The 22,090-nt window shown below is 44.5% G+C and overlaps 1 protein-coding gene across 2 annotated transcripts in view; it reads right to left on the bottom strand.

Annotated features, from left to right (window-relative positions):
• Nucleotides 1-22,090, bottom strand: part of SLC18A2 (solute carrier family 18 member A2) — a 379,609-nt gene that overhangs the window by 65,255 nt on the left and 292,264 nt on the right. For both annotated transcript variants that reach the window (XM_085603098.1, XM_085603106.1), the window contains 3 exons: nucleotides 14,672-14,761; nucleotides 12,797-12,840; nucleotides 12,657-12,717 (listed from right to left, as the gene is read on the bottom strand). In XM_085603098.1, coding sequence (XP_085459224.1) covers nucleotides 12,657-12,717; nucleotides 12,797-12,840; nucleotides 14,672-14,761 — 195 coding nt within the window. The remainder of the gene's footprint in view (nucleotides 1-12,656; nucleotides 12,718-12,796; nucleotides 12,841-14,671; nucleotides 14,762-22,090) is intronic.

Consider the following 22,090-nt stretch of genomic DNA (forward strand, 5'->3'; position numbering starts at 1 on the left):
AGCGACATATGGACGTTAAATGTTTGTATGTTTCAGAAAATAAAAAAAGGAAATGAAAAATGACCAAAACCTCAGTGACTGGAGATCTCCGCTCTTCTTATGATAGGGGCTCGTCCAATGAAACTCCAACATCCATTGAAGTCTATGGAGGGTTTGCAACGTTTTGAAATGACTCCTACAGTGCATTAGATCTCCTTGGAGATTAATCTCATATACTCAATTAATGAAGTCACGGTGCCTCACATTCCACTCACAGGTTCTTCCTCATCTGAACAACATGCTTCTCAGACTCCCATCCGAGCGACCACAGGGCATGTGCCCCATTGATTTTGGTTGAGGTCGTTAGCCACTGGCGTGCTGGGGTCTGTCCTACAATGGGTCTGCAAATTATACCAAGGAGAACCATTTTCGCTCTCTTCTCTCAGGGTAGTGAGGGCGAGAAAGGAATGGTTTCTCGGGGAGCTAGTGTGGGGGAGAGCAAGAGCTCAGAACTCAACAGGCAAAATAACACATTGTCTAGCCAAGTTCATATTTTTTTATGAAAAAAAGTACATTAATTGCACAGTACAGCGTTATACTCCATAGTGCAACTAGGAGATTCAGAAACAAGGTTATAATCCTGTTTGAGATCCTGTGTGAGTCGCTACACCCTTCCCTAGCGGTTATTATGTCTGGTAAATAACTCGGGACAAGGAACTGAGTAGGCCTAGCTGCAACGCGCTGAACCCCCTCCCCCCAAGCAGAGATGCACACAACAGAACAATTTGCTTTCACCTCTACATTCACCCAACAAGTCTAAAATTTGATTTGCAGACCTCAGTCTGTTTCCTAAGTTTCACATTCCACTTAAAGTTGTAGGCCCCATGATTTTTAGGTCTCGCCTGACCCAGCGCATGCGCTGGTCTGGCGAGACTTATTGAGAGGGCTCCAAAAAGTGCTACCAGGCCAGCCTAGAGCTACAGTGCATGTGCGCGGGCGCGCGGGCTTGACCACGATTACTTTCACTTTCGTGGCCGCAGGGCCGCTTTGATGTTTGATCGCGATCACTTTCGCGGCCGCAGGGCCGCTTGGCATAGCCAATAGGTCTCGCTTTTGGGACCTTATAAGTATTTAGTTATGCAACTGTTGCATGGCTAAACATTTATAAGGTCCCAAAGGCGAGACCTATTGGCTATGCCAATGCTTGTTTTCTGTTGCAGTACGGGTGGTGCGGGATGGACTCATGAAGCGGTCCTGCTGTGCAGGAACGGGCCTTCAACTGTAAAGGCTGTGGCTGCGGCCTCACTTGGAACCTTGGAGCCATGCCTAGGGATGTGCATTTTAATTCCTGCGGCAGGATGTTGGATCATTTAAGCTGTCCCTGTGATAGGTTTCTGTTAGTCAAGCATCCAGGGACAATTCAGTGAGTGGCGTGAGCTTTTTAAATGGTTTACATTATTATTAAATACATTAGACCAGGACACTCATTGATTCACGTTGCATGCAGAACAAAAGAAAAACAAGTTCTTTTTCTTCTCAGGTTGGTACAGCTTGATTAGCGTTATTTTGTTTACAAAGGAAAACGAGGTTTGCAGCAAAGGTAGCAAGAGGCGACGCAGGCAGTGTCTGTGGGATTACAGCACGACTTCTTGCAGTGAGTAATGGCTCGCTTGTAATCATCAAGAGCGTGTAATTGTTTCACGCTCACTTTTCGTGATTTGGAAGCTGTTAACCCCGCTCAGTGTGTGCCAGGGGAAGACATGTAATTGGACCTAAGATTATGTCGCACATTCTGCGCTCAGCACTTTAAAAGGGCGAGCACTTTACCGTACGCCACAGGTTTCCAAACTTTTCATGCTGGTGACACACTTTTTTGACATTCCTGCTTTAGTGACACGGTAATGCGAGCGAGCGTAGCGAGTGAGCCGGAATCACCACAGAGGTGTTCGGGGGGGTTTAAAAAATAGTGGGCAAATGGTGCATTTTCAATCAAATTGGAGAAAGCAAGAAGGTTTAATAAAGCAATTGTGAATCTGTTTTTAACAAAGACAGTGACTGGCAAAACAGGGAGTAAGGTTAGGTTTGTGCCTGAAACAAGAATATAATCATGCACACATCGACACATGCCCCAGTGATTTACAGCACAAAAAGGGCACCCCCACAGCATATTGAGTGTTGGTTTTGGCAAACGTTTCTCCCTTCTTAAATACTAAAAAGAAACATGTGAATCAAATTAGAATAATTCCCAGTTAAAAAAAACAAGGCAGTACATTAGATCAACTGTCGGTTGGGTTGTGGAGTTTTGTTTCGCCACGTTATCAAAAGAAAACCTATTTCCTGTATTGGGCCAAATATTAAGTTGCTGGTGAGCTATTATATAATAATCAACTTTAAGCATGTTGGCCTTGTTTGTCATATTCTGTCTTTTTTTTTTTAGGTCCCGTCTAGGCTGCACATGTGCTGTCTCGAACAGCATGTTTTCAATCTGTGGGCTTCAGCCCGCCCATTGCCTTACCACTTGTTTGCTCCATCGTGCTCTCATATCCGTCGTTCCCGTTAGTCCATAGCATAAAAGCGTCATGCTTCTTCCTGTGTTTGACCCTCCCCCTGAACATGGACCAAGTGCTTGCGTCCTTCCACTACTCCCGTTATAGGAGCTACTATTTTCTTTGTCTTTGAGCACTCCACACGAGTGCTGGTGTTTTCACTCACTCCATCTCCTCCCGCCCGCCCCAACCCTGTTGATTCGTTTTCTTTGTAGATCGGCTTTATTATTCACCTCACTCACCGAGCCAGCAAAATGATAAGTGATGTGTACTTACCCCTTTGAGCTCATCCACTTACGCACAGATCAAGAAAATAAATGGCCTTCCTGCTAGTTAGGAGCTTGGGCCTCAGTTTTCTAAATGCACCTGTTTTAACTAGCATATTAATAATTTCCTAAACACCGCTTCATGGTTCGTTGTAAAGGAAATGTACTATGTACCTATCTACTAACTTACACTGCAAAGATCTCTTGCCCTCGCTTTTCAGTATTAGGGCACACAGGTGAACTTCATCATTACTAAAATGAGCAATAGCTGCTACATAGCGTCAAGAGATGCACATGCATCTCTTGGCACTATGTAGTAGACCGGGCACAAGTTGAGGGTAGACTGAGTCTATCCACTCTTTTCACAGGGTGATCGCAGTCTACCCTGCTATGAGATTGGGCCCCACAGAAATATGGTAAACTTGTCTTGGTGCAATTTTTAGACACCGGGACACATTCAACAGTGCCTGCACATTGTTTGCTTTTGTTCCAAGCAGCAATGTACAGACGGGGAAGGGGCTTATCAGATTCCAGCTGGGCCTATAACAAAAGTCGAAGTTAAGGGGCCATCAGGTCTCCTTTTCTTGGAGTATCCAGGCTGGGAGCTATCAGGAGCCTCACATCTAAATGAAATGGAGGAGAAACAAAGGCACATAGCTTATCACATCACATCACACAAGAGGCAGGCATGCTTTTGACTTTGTTCAGTCCTTTTATATAAGAGATATGCATGTGTGTAGGAATGTCAGATTTGTTAGTCTGTCCCAGTATTTACACAAACAATTTAAATGCCACTATTTTGTTTTGTTTCTTTTACAGCGCTATAGTGCTACTAATCCCATTGTAGTGTCAGAGTGCTTTATACATACACATTATACATTGACAATAAATGATGTGTGTAAATCAAGGGAGTGTTACATAAGATGGGGAGAGTTACAAGGTGTAGGAGCCACATGTCCTTCTTGGCTCACTGTGCTATATTAGAAGAATTACAATGTATGAACTGCAAGTAACAAAAGGATCTCTGTGTTCAAAGCGCTAACTCACTTGCCCATTTACATACAATAAAAATCTGTCATCTGCGCGTTACATAATGTGCTTTCCAGGAGACCTATTAACCCTCAATGCTACTTTGATCCAAAACTGGGACTAGACAAAACACAAACCTCTCCAGCAAATAGTTATTTTACCATTATTATTATTCCCCGAGCTTTACTGAGCACACAAAGATCTCTGCCACAGGTGCCTTAACCCCATGATATTTTAAAATACAGACTTTGCAACCAGTTGAGTAGAACAGATTTACTGCCGCATTTCTCCTTGTTGCCAGTTTCTTTGTGGCAGGATTTAAAAAAATAAATACATGTTAAGGCCCTGATTTTGCATCGGGTTGCATAATTTTTTTGCACAACCCCGAAGCAAAATCTAATTTGTTAAATATTGTAATGAGCTCAAATGTACTTACGATAGACCTGCTAAACAAACATATAACTTTCATGTTTGGTTTCTTGTGCTACTGGCAGTGACTAATATTGATTTTTAGTTTTTGTTTTCAGCGGCAGTCATTAAAGCTGTGAGATAATTGAGAGGATTTGTTAAATAATTGATAGTTGTCATTTTGCTTTGTCGGGTTATTACCTGGTAAAAGTAATACAGTTGTTCAACTCATCGTTCAGTGGGAAAAGCCTGTTGTTTAGTTCAGCTTTTTGTAAACAGCAGTGTGCAGGGGTGAGAGTATTGCCTGAAACAGCTTGAAGCAGTAACTGCTAAAGAGCAGTGAACATGTTGCATTAGCCATGCGTTAGGGATTGTTTAATGACATGTCTTAACCAAAAGGGTTGGGGTGTTGGGTGTGTGTAAGTGAGAGAGGGACATGGAATAAGGTAGAAAAGGGCTGGTAAAAATGGCCCCATGGCCTGCGACCTCTTATTTAATTATCCTGATCAGGCCCGGCTCCAGGAATTTTTATTTGGGTGGGCCAAGGGTGCATTTGGGGGGGCCACTGCGGGATCGATTTGTCGCATATATGTCTAGGCAGGCCTGCTTCAGTGCCCTCCTTTATCTCTTCTTAGTCTTACAAGGCCCAGTAAAACGCACTCTTTTCCAAATCTCTTTCTAAATATTATCACTCTCAAAAAGTGTTTTTTCTATGAAATGTTCCTTTGATGGGAAAAGGAGGTTTCTGAGGTGGTAGTATCAGGCAACTGACACTACTCGGGCTCCCTCTGAGCGAGCCTTCAGGGAGAATCCCTCTTCATTACTACCTCCACCTGACCCCGGACTCTGCAACGCACTCCCTTACAGGCTTGATTATCCACTACTCCTCTCCAGTGCACCTTATCTCACAGCTGACCTTGGGCCCTAGCCCCATATCAGGCACCATCGGGCTCCACTTTCATTTTTCCCGGTAAAAACAATAGTAAAATCACCTTCAAACTTAAAACATTGAATAAAGCAGTAAATATAATTAGCACGCACTTTAAAGTATGTTCCACAGTAGCCTGTATGACCAGACTGCTAATTAAACAAAAACAGAAAGGCCATGACAGGGCCGGGTTTAGCGCTGATGCGAAAGTCTTTTTTGGCGCCACACTAATAACCTCTTTCTCCGTAAATACCTTTACTACCACCTTCCAACAGTGCCCCTCATCCCTCCATGGCCCCCCCATTGACCTCTTCCTCGGATTCCCTCACTGCCACACTCCACAAGTGCCCCTGATCTCCCCATAGCCCCTCCCCCTCGTGACCTCCTCCTCGGATTCCCTCACTGTCACCCTCCACCAGTGCCCCTCATCTCTCTGTAGCCCCTCCCCCTCATGACCTGCTCCTCAGACTCCCTCTCTACCACCCTCCACCAGTGCTCCTCGTCTCTCCCTAGCTCCCCCCCTCCACCCCATGACCTCTTCCTCGGATTCCCTCACTGCCGCCCTCCAACAGTGCCCCTCATTGCTCCATAGCCCCTCCCACCACCACCTCCTCCTCAGATTCCCTCGCTGCCACCCTCCAACAGTGCCCCTCATCTTTACGTAGACCCTCTCTCATATGCATTTCATTTGTTGTATAGCGCTACTCATGTCAGTGTAGTGTGTCAGTACTTTACACCACGCACACATTATACAGAGACAATGAGTCATACAAGTATGTAAATCAGTCTACAGGGAATGTCACATAAGCCAATGAGGATGACAAGGTGTATGAATCACGTCATACATGCTGGTGGGCAATATATTTTAAGAGGGTTTGGTGTGGGGAAACAACTTTAGGATTTAAAGAGTATTACATGGGGGTCAGCTTTACTGATAAAAATGTATATCTGCCCAAACATACTCATTTCAGCAACATTAGAATAATGAAAGACTGAGTAAGTTCTAACTATATCACAAAACAAAAATAAGCGAAGTTCTAACTACACCATTCATGTTTGTATGCAGCTCTTTGGTGACAGTTCATTGGTCACTGTCCTATGTTAGGATTGTAACTTCTGAACTGCAAGTAGCACAAGGATCTCTGTGACAAAGGCAGTAACCCACTGAGCTTCCACATAAAATACAGTTGATCTGCATTTAAAAACTACGGACAGACAAACGATTGCCCTCCAGCAGGATCATTAATCACCAGCGTTATCTGGGCATGTTGTGTTGTCTTATTTTATCCTGCATCGGTCATGATAATGATAAAAAAATTGTTTAAATGAAGCACGCACAAAGTATGTGTCCTGCTGGTCCTGTGCACATTTTAAATCGAAAAACAAATAGTGACAAATTCTCCTACCTACTTTATTAGTCAAACTGTGTCACAGCCTGGTGTGATAAACTGCTGCAGGGGTCGGGAAAGGTGACAGGAATAAACAAACTTCTTTTCTCCTGCACTGCATAGAAAAGGAAATATCCACGCAGCAGGACAGTCGGCAAAGGTTACCGGTGACAAACAAAGGATTTGTCCCTTTCGCCATGTGGAGATGGAGGGGTGAAAAAAAAAAACAAAGCCTCGTTAATGGTCTTGTAAAGACCTGTGAAGTACCCGGGTGCGGCTGCGATAATCTCAAAGCTGTCTGTGTGTGTGGGAAGCTGTCTCAGCCTGGGCGCGCGCACACACAGACAGCTCTTTGAGCTCAATTCCGTTGCGCCCCTGCCTTCAAGCCCTCACTGCGAGGGCCAAGGCTCCTGTTGCGCGACACACCCACGAAGGTCAGGCGACACAGTAACGTGTCGCGACACATACTTTGGAAAGCTCTGCCGTACGCATTACCTGCACTGGAGAGTACCACCAGCAGCTTACAGCAGGTGTGCAATACTTCAATGGGAGAGTACCTGCGCTCCTCAGGGAGTAACCGTTACATTGAGGTAGCGACTACCTGCAGTTCTATGCTGCCATGTCAAGCACTGTTTACACAGGACAGGGGCACCCCGCTGAACAAGAAGCCACAGGCAGGCGTGCCGCAGGGTCTCTCTGATTGGTGCACTGTTGGCGTTCATTTTAGAAACCAGCCAGCATCGAGTTGGAGGGCACGGATTCAGTTTGAGTTTTGATCTGGTAGTTAGTTGTTGTCCACAATCATGGCTTCCATACCTGACCGAATTTTGTGACCCTAGGCTAATTACTTTGGGGCGTATTATCAAGACAGGCGATAAAATTATTGCCGCTAAAACGGCGATAATGGGCTTGATAATATGCTCTATGGAATTCCAATTGAAGCCCATGTTAGATGTGAAGGACATCTAACCTGAGCTTCAATTGAATTCCATAGAGCATATTATCAAGCCCATTATCGCCGTTTTAGCGGCAGTTTTCTGCTGCTAAAGCGGCGATAATTTTATCGCCTGTCTTGATAATATGCCCCTTTATTTGTTTATGTCTCCGTTATATTACATGGCAACACGTCTAGTGCCTAAACTCAGGCTAAACACCAACGCTGATTGCTATCTGCACAGAAGCTCCCCACGCATGTTTTCCATGTTCAATAAGTTCCTCACACCCTGTGTTTGTGCCCCCACACCACATAGGTAGGTGCCTTAGGGCTGGAACATTTTAAGGATTTAGTGGGGCCCTTGGCCGAACATATTTTAGGGGCCCCTGTTCAGAACAGCTTTAAATTTATGAACCAATTTACAATGCTAAAGTTGTTACATCTAATATTCAGATAGATCACGTGTTTTCAAAATTGTAAAACAGTAGCTGCTCACTAATATTATTGCAAATAATCACTGTGACACCCTCCCATTTCTTATCTGTGAGGTCCTGTTTTGATCTGAAAGAAACTTTTTTGGGGTGTTGCATGAAACATAAACATAGCATTTCTCTGCAAAATGTCTGTAATAGACTTCCACATCAATCACAATAAAAAAATTAAAAAAATGGAACAGTATTTTAAACAATCTGTTTAAGAATTATTGAAGGTCATCAGGGTAAGACTCTCTGCAGGACAGAGCTGACTCTCAGGCGGTCCCCTGTAAGTCTGGGGCCCTTGGCCAGAGTCCACTTTGCCCCTACCTCAAAACATCTCTGCCTAAGGGTAGGTCTGAGATACTATACATATGGAACCTCAAGCTGCACACACTGCCGCTTTATGTGCCCCGTAATCCAGTGGCGTAACGAAAGTTTAAGGGGTCCCCCTGCAATATGCACGGAGGGGCCCCTGCTCCAGATTTAATCCAGAGCGCTCAGGCCTAAGTACCTTGCTGAGGGGGCCCGTTGCAGCTCAGGCCCCCCCCCGCACCACGGGGGATGCAGGGGCCTGTGTTACGCCCCTGCCGTAATCCTCACACTGTCCGTGACTGGGTCACAGATGACTGTCACTGTAGGCCTAGGTGACCCAAAGCTACTCACAGTCTCTGTTAAGAAGGCCCAAACTCCTCACAATGTCTCTCTGCGTGACAGAGCTCCTCACGCTGTCAGTCGAGGAGCGCTCAAGCGCTTCACATTGTTCTTGTGCTTTGAACTATTTTGCAGTGTAGCTTATCTGAAGAAACACTCCTTAAACGGCGCCTGGTCCTGTGCCCGAGACCTCTCATACTATCCACCATTCTCCTTACAATGTCTGCTTTGTGCCTCGCGACTTCACACTTTCTGCCACGTGAGCAGTCCTTTAATGGAGCTGTAGAGAGAGGCTGGCGCTTAGTAGTGGCGCTCCTCACTCTTGCCTCTCAGCTCCACAAACAAGTATTGGTGTTGCTATTTTTAGGTTTCGCCTGCACATCGCTTGTGTTGTGCTCGTGAAATCTATTGTTTTTAATATAAGATTAAAAGGGGATTATATCCTACCCTCACTCTTTCCTGGATTTTCATTGGTTTCTGTGCTTGCCACTTACTTTTACTCCATTTCTATTGGCTGTAGGATATTCACCTGCATTTACCAATGCTTGTTCTTCATCTGATTCTCTAATTAGTTTCCTGTTGTCGAAATACTGTTAACATTTGCGTTGGTGGAACTATTTTTTCCATTAAGTTTTACCTCTTAATGCTTTTTCGTCTTGCAGCAGATTTTTATAGCGCAACATATCAGCAGGAGAAAGTAAGTGATTTGCCCAAAATCATAGGATGTTGCGTCTCCGAGACTCAAACAAGGATGCCAGCTCTCGAGTCAGCAGCTCCGGCCCCTGCAGCACATCCTCTCAACTCCCACGATACTTGTGAGGGAGCTCTTTCATTAGTCCCGGAAGGTGTTTGATAAAAACAGCTTCTTATTCATCACATAGGCGAAACCGCTGCATTACCAATGCTTGTTAATATTGTCTTTTTTGAGGAGTAGAAGACAAGCTTGGTCCTGAAGAGAATCAAACCAAACTGTAATGTAAGCTTCCCAGCTATCGTACGTGACTTCAAGGCATGCAGCTTACAAGTACTCCTGCAACGAAGGCACACTCATCCCCATCCATGTTACTGAGTTTAGAACAATGGCCTACAGGGGAAACCAGGCTTTACAATGTGCGCACAAATAACCTGCGCTCGCTTCACTCTGACGCAGCTGCCGAGGGGATTCACGGCATGCGAGTTTCTGGGCTTTGTAGCTAACCGCGCTGTGCATTCTGGGACTTGAAGCTTTCATTTTAGAATTATATGAATGGGTTTAGAAGCAAAGTTCTGTTGACTTAAAAGATGGTCTTGAGGTGTAACATGAAATGAAGCCTCCTGCTGTCTCTGCCGACGGGGACAGGTGATCTGTGGACTGCACACACCGCTGTGCACCGGTGACTGCAAAGCACCGTTTAACAACACATGAAACATGAAAATAATAGTTGCCGGGTTTAGTATTTCAAGCGGTTGAATCTGTGATTGGAGTAGATCTATGCCGCAGACGCGCTACTTACCTGAACCATCTCAGCAGACAGAGGAGCCCCCTTTAACTCCTTACTGGAATGAGTGGGGGTGCATCCAACAACAGTAACAACCGAGGGGCTTCCTGGGAGCCCTGTCAGTGTAGGATATACAAGTGCACAGTGGAGTATGGATAGGGATGTAAGAGATGTGGATGTTGCAACAGAGTGAAAGCTGCGTGCACTACAGGACCTCTGTGGGTGGGTGTCTTAATACTGCTGTAGGAATGTCTGCTGCAGACCAGGGTAGAGGAGCTGTGTAAGAGCTTTAGATGTCTCATTCCTCGGAGACTGTTGCGTTATGTACTTCCAGGCAGATGATGCGGTGTTTTCTTGACTTGGCACTACTAGAGTATCTGAAAGGAAGGAAGGAGGGAGTCTGGGTACCTCATCCATCCCTGCATTCTCTTTGCACTCCGAGGCTTGTAATTTTGCTTTAGCCATAATGCATGTAAGGGTACATATCCCGCAAAGATACGGTCCTTTGTGCTTGGTCAATGTAGGGTGACGGGGGTCTGTTCTAAGATGGGAAAGGGGTGAATTTCTATACATACAAATAACTTCCTGTTAGTCTTGAGTGTCTCATTCGGTTCCAGATCCCACTTTGCATTCTGGTACTTTGATCTTTTGTTTTTACTAGACTCCCATTTCCCGGAATACAAAGAAAAACCGAGATATGGGTAAGCTACGAATGCACAATTTAGCTGGGTATGAGAACTTGTATACAGGGCATGGGCGAGAGTTAGAGGGATGGGCGAAGTCTAAGCAGTGGAGACTTTGTGCTATGGAGGTGAAATTTAAAGATATTATTACATTAATCTTTTGCGTGCAAGAGCAAAAAGACAACTGCACCAGGCGACTGGCAGAAAAGAAATTGTAGGAGCACTTACCTTTGGAAAAGCTGGGAATTTTAACAAATGTTTCGAAGCATAGCCTAAATACTTAGGGCCTCAGTACGATGTCGGTCAAAAAAGCTCCGAACGGTATTCAGTTCATCCAAATCCGTGTCGGAACCCATGTTTTCGACCGACTCAGAAACATTTCCGACTGACCGATTATGATGGCTGGAAACTGTTCGGACTTTACAGCTCAGTTCCGACTCGCGTCCAAGTGGGTTTCAGGGAAACTGAGTCAGTTGGTGCCGACTCATACGGCTCTACGGACCACATTTCTGACCGAGGCCTTCAGTTGGGGCCCATGGGGGTACCCATGGTTCCCCTCTTTACAACCATGCACGGTGTGGCAGGCACCATGGGGAGCCCGCCACTGGTGGCAAGGTTTTTCGCACCCACCCCTTTCTTCAATGGGAGCCTGTGTAGTTGTTTCAAAAGGCTCTCATTAAAGTCAATGGTGTTCGGAGACATCGTAATTGGTCGGCCGGACTCCTCGAATACGATTCGGTCAGAAACCATTCTGAGACCGAGTCGGTCAGAATTTTTTCCGACTGACATCGTAATGAGGCCCTATAGCTTTCAAAGCCACAACCTTTGATCACGCCCATATCGAGTTATGAAAATGTTCCCACTTTTTTTTCATTGACCCACTGCATGTGACACAGGCTCCTTGCATAGCCTTAGACCCAAGCTGCTTCACCCCATCTGTCACTGCGCCCCACTACCCTTTGTGCTCCAGTCTCCTCACACTGTCCGCTGCTGCCTGCTCAAAACACTGTCTTTGTACCCCATCTTTCTCACACTCTGTCCTTGGGCTCACTCTTCTCCTATTCTCTTTGCTTGGACTCCAAGCTCCTCGCACTGTTTGCCCTGGTTCAAAGGCGCTGTTTGGGCAGGTGAAACAAATCTTCCTGGATCTCTGGCAGTGAGAAAGTAGTGAGCACTTCACCCTCCTCCCCGAAGTGTGCACGAGAGCACAATGTCAGTAGATAGGACTGAAAAGGCCCTTTCAGGAGGATGGGCCTTACTATCTTTGTTTGAAAATCTATTTTCTTTTAGCTCTGGAAGCATCTCTTCCCTGCAGTGGATGGAGTGTGCATGTTGAGAGCTGAGATACTTAGATGGTGGGACATGGAACCCCCACTATATTTGCTATAATTATGTTATGGTGAAGGTGCCTGGGCAAATGGGAAAATCTACATAAGATAAGAGGAGGAGTGTAAAGTGCAGGTTTTGCAGAGAGCGTGAAGGAGTTGGGGGTAGTGTAAATTTTGCGCATTGTTATCTGATTGAGATGCTAAGGTTTATATTATCTGTTTTCAGTAGGCAGCACATGAGTCATACCCGTAGAGAACGGAGACAGAGTGTGATATTCCTGCATCACCAATGATACCACTGAAAATGAGAGGCAGGGAAGAATCAGCTGAAACACTAACTGGAAACCACAGCAGAGAGGCCCGTGATTGAATGGGCATGGTATTAGCTAATGATGACAGCTGTGCATTAGGGCCATTGTCAGGGAAGCGATGGATGGGATGATAGTACCCATGATGGGTGCTCCCTAGTGACCTTCAAACACCCACCAGCCCAAGATGTTCCAACGCAGTCGCCATCGTCTTTCACAATGAAGTCAGGCTGGAGAAGTAAAAGGCTACGTACCAGCTGCAATGAGGATGTAGGGGTCCTTCATCAGCGACAGCAGCGGAGTGCCTGTCTGACTCTGTAAGATACAAGCAGACATGAGGCCCGGCGAGGCTCCTCTTGGCGCAAGAAACATGGCTTCGAGTTTTGCCACTTACCTCTGGCTGGACTCTGGAGGGCTGGAGGATGAACAGCTGGAGCGCTGCAGAAAAAACACAAACGAGAACCAGCTTGTGTCGAGTTTAAGAAGTAAACGGGCAATGCCTGCCTGCAGAACAGATACTCACTCTAGTTCATGGACAAGTGGTGTTTCTTCATTGTAAAACAGCTCACGAAGGGCTGAGCAACAACACGGCCAACACCCCGACCACTGGACAAGAGATACTCATGCTGCAAAGCTCACACACCACATCCTGGTCATGTCGGTTTCCTTACCCTATTCTCTCCACCTACAACAGTTTTTCATCCCCTATGTCCCTCCCCATCTTTTCAACCAATGGAAATGATGTCTACGTTTCTCTTCCTTTGCACTTGCCATGACATCCTGTGTCTGATGCGTCCTCTGCCCCCTACCGCAGCTGTTTGTTAAGCCCATCACCGTCCAAGCCCCATTCAGCTCCATATTGCTGCAACATTTCCTCAAGACCATGTCATGGCTCCAGAAAAATGTTTCTCCCCTAGATTTTAGAGGAATAATTAGTGAGCAGTCGGCAAATCACTGCAAATATAAATAAAGACAACAATAGTTTTGGAACCTGATTACAGATCCCTTGCTGAATAAAAATGAAACGATCATTGACAAGGTTTACAAAAATTCATTTTTGGATAGAATCTCTGCTAAATATGAATAGAGCTTCTAGTGGGAAGTATGAGAACTACCAGTGGGTACAGGAACAGAACGCTGCACACCTGTGGAGTGACGTGTGTCGAATGACTCTCAAAGGCTAGATGTTAGTGATGAGCAGTTAGGTCCGGGTTTTGGTAGCGCACCTCTCAAACCGACCTATTGCTAATAATATACCTAGAGTGGACTTTAGTTCCGCCCTTTCCAAGCACTGGCTTTTATCAAAGGTGAGCCTCTACCAGCCATTGGTTTGAGACTTTGTCAATCAGTACTTGGCGCTGTCCAGTGGAGTTTGTTCATCTTTCCCCTAATGCTATTGGTTGTAAGGGTGTATCTTTCTTTCTCCTCAAAAGTGTTCGCATTGAACTGGATGAGAGAATACTTTACAGCTATGGCCCTCGCTATCTGCTCCTACTGGTTCCTTCCCGTGGGACTTGCTCTAATGTGCTAACACAGCCTGCATTAGCATGTTAAAAAAACCCGACCTGTTGGCTTTGCCAATGCTTGGTTTCTTAGGTACAGTAATCTCGAAATCTCCTGTGCATTGGGGTCACAATATGGAACAGGAACAGTACTGTACAGTCCAATAATACACACTTAGTTCATACCCCCGTTTCTTCGTGTCAAAAATAAAATCAACAAATAAGAACTATACACAATGACAAAAGATAATGATAGTGTTAATTAAAATAATTGCGAGATAATATCTGGAAGAATGCAAGTAACGGAATAGCTTATAATGATATCTATATTTGAATTTCAAGCCAATGCTTATTTAATTCCTGAATTTATTGCTAGAACATGGTCTGCATGGAGGGTCGCTGAACACCCCTGGTCTAACTCCTTTGAATCTGAGTTCTAAGGGTCTCAGTTGGGCGGTTACACTACAACTACTATAAAATCGGTGGATGCCTCCTCAATTACAATTTGTAATGCCCCTTTCTTGGTGAGGGGTGAGAGGACTGCTGTATTTGGAACAGTGGAGTCCCTGCCATCAGAACCAAGTTCACTGCGAGCCCCCCCGCCCCGCCCCCCTGCTAAAATGGCGTCTGAAGGTGGGGCCTATTTTTGGCAGCCCAGAGTCGACCTCTATATGAAGTCCTACATCTCTAGCCAAACCTTTAAGTATCATGGCACTGATGGGCTGCCCAGACCGCTCAACCCACACAGGTGTTTAGTCCTCACTTACCTCCATCTATCAGCGCCAAAGCTGCCAGAATCAGGAAAGGTGAGGCTTTCCCGACAAATTCATACATCACACTTCCAAAGGGCGGACCCACTGAGGAAGAAAAAGCAACACGTTTAATAAAGCTCAATTATCATTGTGAAGGACAATTAAAAAAAGGCAATTACTTGCGAAGATACCAAATTGAAGATTTTCAATGCTGACCATGGAATAGTGCTTAAAAGTATATCTCAACCATTAAAACATTTAACCTTTGAATTGGTGAATTCTGACTTTTACACGAATAAATGCATTTAAAATGAAAGTAAGTTTATAGGGATACTTTCTAGCCCTAATCGCGTGTGGGAAACAGACCAGACATTTCATTTACAGAGCAGGCATTTTTGTTCAGCGCCAAGACACCCTTGGGTATTCAGGCGCTTTATAAATTATCTTAACAGAACACATATCTTTGTAAAAATATTTTGTGGTTGAGGTTACATTTTCACTGAGATCTTTACCTACGATTTAGCAAACAATGTCCAAAGTCGCCACTTATATGTAAACAAAGCAAGTTTAATGCATCTATGTTACATTTTCCCTACAAACCACATCACAGTTTGCTCTTAGGGCAAAGGCATAATAGTGAAATTAAGGAAAGATCCAAAATAATACTCTCTCCTGCAGGTTCTGTACACAAATTCATGTGATGTATCTTTAGAAATAGCTTGCACCCCAATGCATGTGAGAAGAGCCATCAAAAAGGCTCTTGAACCAACTGCTTGGATGAGTCCTGATTACCAGTATCGGCCAAAATTCTGATTCCTACTAGGCCAGGGTGAATTTTCAATTATTTTCCATATTACACTGTCACCTTGGCGTAACTGGAGTTCATTCAGGCAAAAATCGTATTGTGGGAGCACGGGAACAATGAGAACGGACAAAGAGTGCACGCTGCACTTGTGGTGTTTCTTTAAGCTATTTTTTAAGGTAGATCATTACAACCCAAATTTACATGAGGATGCACTTTGTGCAAAAATACAATAAAATATGCCAGATTAGCATTTCACATAATTTACAGAAATTTCGCGTCAACATGCAAAAGGATATTACGTTAATTTTGCACTTGCCTAATTCCTATGCAGACTGCTGCCTGCATTCCTAACTCTTCAGAGTTCTCACTATGGGGCGATTACATGGATGAAATAAATACTGCACCCCTGCAGTTTCCCCAGTTCAGTTTCAGCAAGTCAAACATGCTGAAATTTACCAGTATAAAAACGCCTGTTAATCATACAGACATGCAGAATTTGGTTGGATTGGTCCTAAATTCCTCATGTTATGTCCCATTTCCAAATGAGAATAAAGAGTCGAAGGTGTTTATTGAGCCCTAGAAATAATTCACCTGCAGTGCCGGCATTAACCAGGGTTGATAAATACCTCAACCTCATCCAAAGCATTTCCAGTAAAGAACTGAGGCCCTGATGTACAAAATATCCATTTGCAAATGGAATGGAATAATATGCATGTCAAAAAAATTATGAATCATCGTAATCCGACCTACCTCACCAATAGTCATTAGATAGGTCTCAAATTGTGTCTCACTACGATTGAACGCCTTCACAGGGACGGGGATCTGCTAGGGTGAGCAGATCACCATTTCTATGATCGTATTTTAAATAAGGTCAACTTTAAAAAAAAGTGCAGCCTATTTTCCTTTAAGGAAACAGGGCTGCATTTAAAAAACAGACACTTGTTTTTATTTGTTTGAGAGTGGGCTGTGCTGCCTACTCCCTAAGAAACTTTTTTTAAAACATTCACAAGGGGAAGGGTCTCTTCCCATCCCATTTGCAAATGTGCTTCTACCTCCTCTGAGCAGTCTGTAAAATTTCAACGGAATTTGGTTGCAAAACATTGATACATACCTTAACGAATCACTATTTGGAAGGACTCCCTCAACACGCCTCTTCCAAATAGTGATTTATTATGGGTTTCCGAATCCACTTTGCTACTTGGTAACATCTTACTGAATCATAAAATAGGTTCAATACATAACAAAAAGTCATTTTGTGGATGCAAACCCTGTGATTTTGTAAATCACAGTCTTTGTGGCTGTTAACTTGTTTTGTACATGAGCCCCCAAGCAATTTCTACTGTCTCTAAAAGATGCCCTTTTAAAACACTTCACGTTACAGGAACACATTGAGTCTGATTCGCATAGAAAGTAGTTAAGAGTGTACATTTACTGCTTTTTGCGATTCACAAATATTCACAGAATCCTGCATTGAAAGCTGTGCCAGGAGCAGCTTTCCATAGGGATTCCTGAGCAGATGATGTGACCTTAGTGGAAAACAGAATTATTTTCTTCTCTGCAGGGAAAGTATTTTTGCCCTTGGAGAAACCCCTTCTCCTACACCTCCAGCATATATGGGGGTGATCCATTTGCCTTTGTACTCCATAAAGGCATTTACGCCAGCCCTTAGCTGGAGTAAAAATCGAAGACTTTCCAGGGTGGAAAGGTGAATGAGATGGGTTTGTGAATGGCCACCTATGTACTTATTAGTGGGTTTATACAAGCTTCCAAGGTTAACCGTATCTTGGAATACACATTTTCCCACTCCGTTATTGGGTGCAAATAACTCTGCATTTGTGGTAAAATCTAAATAGGTTTATGCTTGTGAGTCCCTTTGGGAATTCTTGGCAGGCGAAAAACAGGTATATATTAATGAATTTACCTTTCTTAATATGGCAAAGTATGAGTAAGTATGCATCTTTCTATATTAGGCTGTGCATCATGCAAATCTAGGTGAAAGTGGCTGAACGCAGTTGAGGATCTAAGACAAAGGTACAATCATTAAGTGATTGTAGGGGAAGCAGGTACTGGGATTGGAAGTGGATTGTTAATAATGCTCCCAGCATGACCAATGTCTCGGAGCACATGATAACCTCTGTTGATGCCCAACCTCTGCACCTGTAAATCCCTCCAAGGCTAGCTGTGTGCCCAAGGAGGAATCCCTTTGCATGCCCACTAAACATACCTTTTAACCCCCCAGCCTGCTCACTAGATAGGGAGCAAATCCTGTAGGATATCACCCCATTTTAGAAACATGGGATGGTCTTGGAGGGAATGGCAATCCTTTGTCTTTATCCCTCTCTCCCATATTGCATGTATATTGAATCTAGTTATTATTATAAAAAGTAGAGGTGATTTTTACTGTGTAATTTTATTTTTCCATAGTTACATTATTAATTTACAATGTAGTAGGGCATTGTTGGGCTTGTAGGAGAATAAGCTAGGAAGCCATTTAAATTATCAATTTTTCAACATAGTAATTTTATTATTTTAATTAAACATTTGATTGGTAAATAATTATGTCCATTATTAGACAGATTATTTTTTATGCATATCGTTTGTTGTATTTTAATTAGTAATGTTTTAATAAGTATATTATTTAACAAATGGTAAAATTCATTTTATATTTATTATTTTAATGTTATTTGTGTCATTTAATTAGTATTTTAATGTTCATAGTGGTTTATTTATTTATTCATTTTTTGGGTGATGGATTTCCTTGTGTAGCAGAGAGGGAAGTGTATTTATTTTAAAACTATTTATTTTAGTTGTTTGTTAAATTATTTTATATTGTTATATTTTCCATTACATTTATCGCATTTATTTATAAGCAATATGTTATCATAATCTTATTTTTATTTCAAGAACAACAACGCGTTACACAAATAATAAATTAAACATTTTTCACAGAAATGTCAAAGTAAGACAAATCATAAGAGGCAGAGAAGGAAAGGCGGACAGGAATATGAGTAAAAGAATAGGTGGGGGGAAGGGAATCTGTGGGGGAGGGAGTAAAGGCAGTCGGGCGAAAAGAGAAAACATTCAATTACTAGAAGGCGGGAGAAAAACGATAGAGGATCGTCAGGGGGAGAATGGCAGCAAGGGGGAAAGGACAGAGGTCAAAACAAGATGGTGGGTCAGGGTCCTGGGAGTCGACGGTGGCCGGCAACAAAATAGCGGGTAGAGCAAAATTCAAAGAGTCAACCAGTCCATAGATGTGAAGCCAAGGAGCAGGATAAAAGTGCAAAAAAAGTCAAAGTCAAAGGGGCGGACGCAGTTCCAAAAGCAAAAGTGGGTGACCACTGGGGCATCGATAAAGGCAATCCGCCGGCCCTTCAAACCTGGAAAAGGATTCACCGGTCGCAAAGGCTGGTGAAGGGACAAGTGGTATGCAGGTTCGGGACCACTGGGCATCGGTAAAGGCAATCCGACGGTCATGGCTCCCGCACCCCCATACCTGGAAAAGGTCTCTCAAGCACATCCAGATGGGCAGCCAGCATAGGAAGGCAGCGAGGCAGCAGCAAGGACTGGCAGGCAGCTGTTGAACACAGAGCTGCGCCATGGCTGGCCCCATCATCGGCCATCAGCAGCGACTCACTCAGAGAAAGGGAGCCGAGGGAGAGAACAGCAGAAGCTGTGGCGGGACGAGGGATGACATGCCCCGATGTCCAGCTGGGTAGGTGACGGCCGCGGGAGACCCAGGGCCGGACTCCTTGATAGCCGAACCGAGAGGCTCCACTGGGCATCGGCCAAGTCGTCTCGATGTCCTGGACAATTTGAGTCACGCCCCAGAGCAATCCGACGGCATCCAGAGCCCTCCGAAGGATCCAGAACTGAGCCGAGGCTGGACAGTCATTAGGAGGACGATTGGTTCCGAGGGAGGCGTAATAGGCAGAAAGAGAAGCAGCATCAACGGAATGAGGTAAGCCATGCCCCGATGTCCGGCTGGGAGAAACCCGGGCTAGACTCCTCTTTAGCCGAACCAAGCGGCTCCACCGGGCATCGGCCAAGTCATCTCAATGTCCACTGTCAGGATGGGGAGAAAATTGAGGTGAAAAAGGGGGTTTTAAGGCCAGGATGGCAATCACTGACTGAGAGCTCCCGGCCGGAGCTCCTCACTGGGCGGACATCTTGTTATGTTGTTAGGTATCTAAATTTCTTTTTAAAACAAAAATATTAGGAATTGGACTAGAATATCCAACTTTTCCTAACTCCAACACTTTCACTTCTTTTGCTGATCTTGGAGTGAGAATAGTAAATCCAACCACTCCAAAGTCCAACTCTTTACGTACTGCTTCTTAGGTTAAAGTAGAAATAGTAAATCTAACACTTCTAGAGCACAACACTTCCCAAGTTGTTTCTTAGAATGAAGATGAATATAGTAAATCGAACTTCATCAAAAGTCCAACAATTTCCATAATTTAGCTTATCTGGGAGTATGCATAATAAATCTAATCCCTGCAAACTACATTACTGCAATAGGACATTGATATCAATACTGCCAGGAGTCCTTGGCATTGCTAACTGCATAGGGTCATGGATGTTTCTTTGCTACCTGGGTCCATTGATGCTTGCCTAGCCCCTTGATGTTTACTAATGTCTGGTGTACTCTCATATTGTATATGGTCAATGATGTTCATTAAATAATGCCTGGGACCACTGATGCATGTCGCTGTGTGGGACGGAAGAGAAGAGGGCGTTACAAGTGTTACTGTGGTAGTGCAAAGCAGTCTCTTCGGTCAGCCCGCTGCACCACAGCCTTGATGGTGAACCAACATGTATCCTGGATACAGCACGTTACTGCACTGTTTTGCTCCTGTCTGCAGTAACACAGACAATTGTTAGCTGTACTTACAAAGTCAGAAAAATGCTACAATACATTTTGATGTTGCTAGATAGCTCTCAGAAGCTCCTAGAGCCCGCCAAGAATGAAGTGTGTTGTTGTCCCTGTGTTTTTTATCTACATTGTTGTTTCAAAATTTTCTTGCTGTATGATATCACTGTAAGTTTAACAGCATTGTGCTAACTGCAACCCAATATCAAAAAACGGCTGGATTACCTAACCTATGAAAATAAACATCTTTGACTTAAATTCTTTAATGAAAATCCATGCTCTGCCCCTAGAACCCTATGTGCGCAGCCATGGCCATGTCCAGAAGGCACAGGGAGCATAGAAACTAGGGCTGTGATTTAGTGTAGGGTGTTCAATCTACTGTTCCATGGAGGAGTGAACTCTTCTGGCAAAACACAGTACACTATACTTAGAAATCTCCATCTGGTGGGTGGGGATCTTTGTGCCTTCAGAACAGCCACCTTTGCAGTGGATACAATGGATGCACTGTGACTTTACCGAGCGGGCACCATGCTTATTGTGCCAATGAGCAACATTTTTGTTCTTCAAACGCAAACTCCAAATCAGTAGTTTGTTATTAAAAACATAAATTAAATGGCCTTGACATGCTGGGAGCTTCCAACAATGCATGGGGTAATTTCTTTTATTGCTTGTCTATCCCTGACAGTCATGAACACGAAACATTTGCAGCGAAACACCTGTTCCAAGTCTGGCGGGGTCTGAGGTTCTGTTGCTCAAATATTCCCACCATCGGGAACAGGGTGGTGCCACTGACTCTAAATATAATGAGGGAACCATGAGTTTGAGGGATGGGCTCGCCATGTTTGCCAAGCCTGACAAACTCTAATTCAGGTCCTAGGTGTAGGATGTGGCCATAGGTCACACGCTAATTTCAATGCACATGGGCAAATGCTGTGCATGGTGGATTCTGTGCATACGGATGCTGAGCATAAGACCTCGTTGAATGCTGTGCACAAGTAGTTCTGAAGGCACAGTGGCTCCTTGCATTTCCTGGCCAATGACTATGCCCTCTGCCCATTCCCAACTCTGCATGGTCAAAGGCCATATGCATTAGGTTTCATGGACTCAGGAGCTAGGGGCAGGGTCTTTTCTGTGGCCTGCTTTCTAGTCTCCTGTGCATGGCCCATTGCGGTTTGGTGGGCATAGAGGCAGGGTTCAGGGCCTGGCCAAAGGCCATGCCTTACCCCTAAACCCACTATATATGGTCGAAGCTCCTGCTCACTGGGTTCTCTCAAAAGCGGCATTGGGTGCAGGACCTGGCCAAGTACCTACTTCATGGCTTTCATTAGGACTGTATTAGGAGCTGGTGATTAAGGGTTCGTATTAAATATTGTATACAAACAATTAAGTCTGATGGTGTGGGTTCAGAATAACAAGTGGTGATTTACTACAATATCGAGGACTAAATATCAAACACCAAAATATTCACAGTTAACTCCACCGGTGGGTATATTGACGCCATTTTCAGCCCCGGATACCATCACCAAGGTCTGAAGTACGTTTTAATGGGAGAGGGAGAAGTGGCCCCCATCCCTAGGCCAGTTTTGGCCCCAGACACCTCAGCCCCTGAGGCCTGAAGTATCTTTTAAAGGGAGGGGGCACAGGGCCACCATCCCTCGGCCGCTTTTCGCCACTGGGATCCGATCCCCATTAGATTGGGGCTCAATGTAATACATTTGGGGAGGGAGGCACGCGGCTCCCCTCCCCAAACCGTATT

The sequence above is a fragment of the Triturus cristatus genome, chromosome 1_2 (assembly GCF_964204655.1).
Source record: "Triturus cristatus chromosome 1_2, aTriCri1.1, whole genome shotgun sequence".
Lineage (NCBI taxonomy): Eukaryota > Metazoa > Chordata > Amphibia > Caudata > Salamandridae > Triturus > Triturus cristatus.